The sequence below is a fragment of the Cryptomeria japonica genome, chromosome 8 (assembly GCF_030272615.1).
Source record: "Cryptomeria japonica chromosome 8, Sugi_1.0, whole genome shotgun sequence".
In the NCBI taxonomy this organism is placed as follows: Eukaryota; Viridiplantae; Streptophyta; class Pinopsida; order Cupressales; family Cupressaceae; genus Cryptomeria; species Cryptomeria japonica.
In genome coordinates this window covers 233,846,823-233,849,394 of record NC_081412.1, presented here as the reverse complement: position 1 = coordinate 233,849,394, position 2,572 = coordinate 233,846,823, and the positions used below count along the sequence as shown (strand labels likewise).

The window sequence follows — 2,572 nt, the reverse complement described above, 5'->3', positions numbered from 1 at the left end:
CTTTTCTTATTTGTTTATGGCTTTTCCTGCCTTTAACCCCTTTTGCTCTGCCCAATAGGGTATTGGTTGATTGACTAATGCATCTAGGGTCTAGGTTGTCCAAGACATCGTCTTCACCCTCCCAGTCTGAACTACTCCCTTCAGTATCGCTTGTGCATTCCTCATTAATGTTTATGGTCTGAGAGCCTGGTAAAGGAGGCAAAATTTGGCTTGGTATAACCGCTTCTTCAACATTATTGATTTTTTATTCTATCTAATAGGGTTGAGGGTTAGGTTTAGGATGCATCCTAGCATCAGGCAATAATTTTATCTCAGGAGGCTTTTGTTTCTGCTCATTTACTTTCTTTAACCATATTGCCTTATCCTTATCTTCTTTCCTCTACTTAGTATTATATGCCCTACGCACAAAAATTTTGCAACTTTTGGTTTGATGGGTTTTACTTCCACATCTTTGACACGCATAAACTTCTCTCTCAATTTCAATGCCCTGTTTCCATAATCCATTGTCCGTTCTAAGATTTATAATGAAAGGAATTTGTTCGACTGCTGCAATTTTCATCCTAGCATATATATATGAATCATTTTCAATGATTTCTTCATCAATTTCTAGAAGGGTACCGAGCGTTCGCCCAATTTTCTCAAGACTTGAGTCCCCCCAATATTCGATTGGGAGATTATACAGTCTAATCCATACCAGAGTTTCATAGACTACGAGTTTCAGCAAGTTAAAATTGGGTGTCCACGGCTGAATGTAGAGTGGTAAATTATCGAAATAACAATTTTTTGAACTTAGAATTTGATCCCTTATTCCTTTCTCTATGAAGATTGCCACAAAAAAGCCTTTCAGCAAAAATTTCACCACATCTTGACTACCCCAATTGTCCTTTATCCATGGGTTAATGATTCGCCTAGGTTTCTTTGGCCAAATGATTATGGCAATAACTGCAAGATCCTCCCAAATACCTTTGTCATCAATAGCTTCCTCTGTTAAATCAATCTCAACCCATCTCGACATGTAGCTTCCTTTCATGGTATTCTGATTTGGGGCATCATCCTTCTCCATAGAGATATCATCGTTATTGCAGCAAGTATGTTTTGGTCCTTGATTATTCCATTCATCCTCCAAAATTCGCCTCTTAGTCTGACTGTCCGTTGATTGCTTCTTTTTATCTCCCTCGACCATGCCCTGTATGCGGTCATAAGCCTATTGCTGGATATTGTCCCCCACCGAATGACTTCTGAATACTTCCCTCTGTACTTCATAATTTGTCCTCTGCTTTTCGCTCTTGCCCTACCTTGTCTCGCTCGCCATTATTTGTTAATTCTTGGTTAATGTAGTCAATCCTAAGTTTATGATCCATTAGCTAACTACCATAAATAAAATAACAAATGAAATAATTATTGATCACTTTAACAACAAGTTTGTGATAACAATGGAAAAAGTGTCTCCTTATTTAAGGTCAAATTGATCAATATTTTTGGTCCTCGCTTGTGAGGCATTTGAGGAAAAGTTGGGATATAACGTTTGGGATAAGAACCATCAAATGTTAAGGGAAGATTATGCCATGAAAATTAACATTGAGAGTAATACGGAGGCTTTTGATAAAATTTTTAAGAGAGGTAATGTGAAGCTCTTAAGGTTTGATGCAATCCCTTTGAAAGAAAACCCCACACCACTAAAGATAAACTTAGCCTTGAGTTAATGGGGGAAAAGAATGATCTCTCATATAAGGTTGCAAGAAATGAAAAGGGATTACCTTTCAATGTATTGTCACCACACACTTCATTGAAGGTTAAAGATTGCATGATAGGCCAAGTATAATCATGGCTAGCCCAAATCAAGCAAAAATAAAATATTTATAGACAAGAAAATAAATGACACCAAGAGAGACAGAGTCATAATCCATTGAGGAAGGATCATATGAATCTCCAAGAGGATTCATTCTAGTGCACAATATATTCTATTTTCCTCGTAATATAGTGAAGTGTGTTGTTGCAACAACACTCTAGAAGAGAAAGAGATCTCAATTGAATATGGTGCAGCTAAATATTAGGAATATGATGATGTGGACTATCTTGATGCTTATCAAGAGGACATGATTTATTTATTTAAGATCAAAATAGCTATCATATTTAGTATGAGTTTCCAAGTAATAGCAACTTAAATAACTCATGTAGTATCTATGTATAAAAAATATTTACCTTCCACTGAGGATATGAAATATCATACCAATGTAGCTATCTTGTAAGTAACAAGTAAATACCACCTACTAAAAAGGCAAGTGGTTGCCAAAGGTAACATTAGAAATGCTACTACACATGATACATTTGTTACCTATACTAGCAAAAGAAAAGATAAGAAAGATAATGTCAAGAGAAATATGAATATATGCTTGCAAAAATGTTTCAACCAAAGAAAAAAGGTGCACATGCTAGAGGCTTCTCTACAGTGTCCCAAAAAATAAGTGTTTGTTAACTAACATTATTAAAAGATAAGTTGACACTCATGCAACCCATTGTTAATGTCTTTGATCATATAAAATTTAGTTTTATTTTGCCACCTCAATTAATA

At 35.5% G+C, this 2,572-nt stretch overlaps 1 protein-coding gene across 1 annotated transcript; it reads right to left on the bottom strand.

Moving 5' to 3' along the window:
* Nucleotides 1–379: 379 nt before the first annotated feature.
* Nucleotides 380–1,183, bottom strand: LOC131077701 (uncharacterized). Its single transcript, XM_058015243.2, has one exon. The coding sequence runs from the start codon at nt 1,181–1,183 to the stop codon at nt 380–382; it is 804 nt and encodes a 267-aa protein (XP_057871226.2).
* Between the last annotated feature and the right edge of the window lie 1,389 nt (nt 1,184–2,572).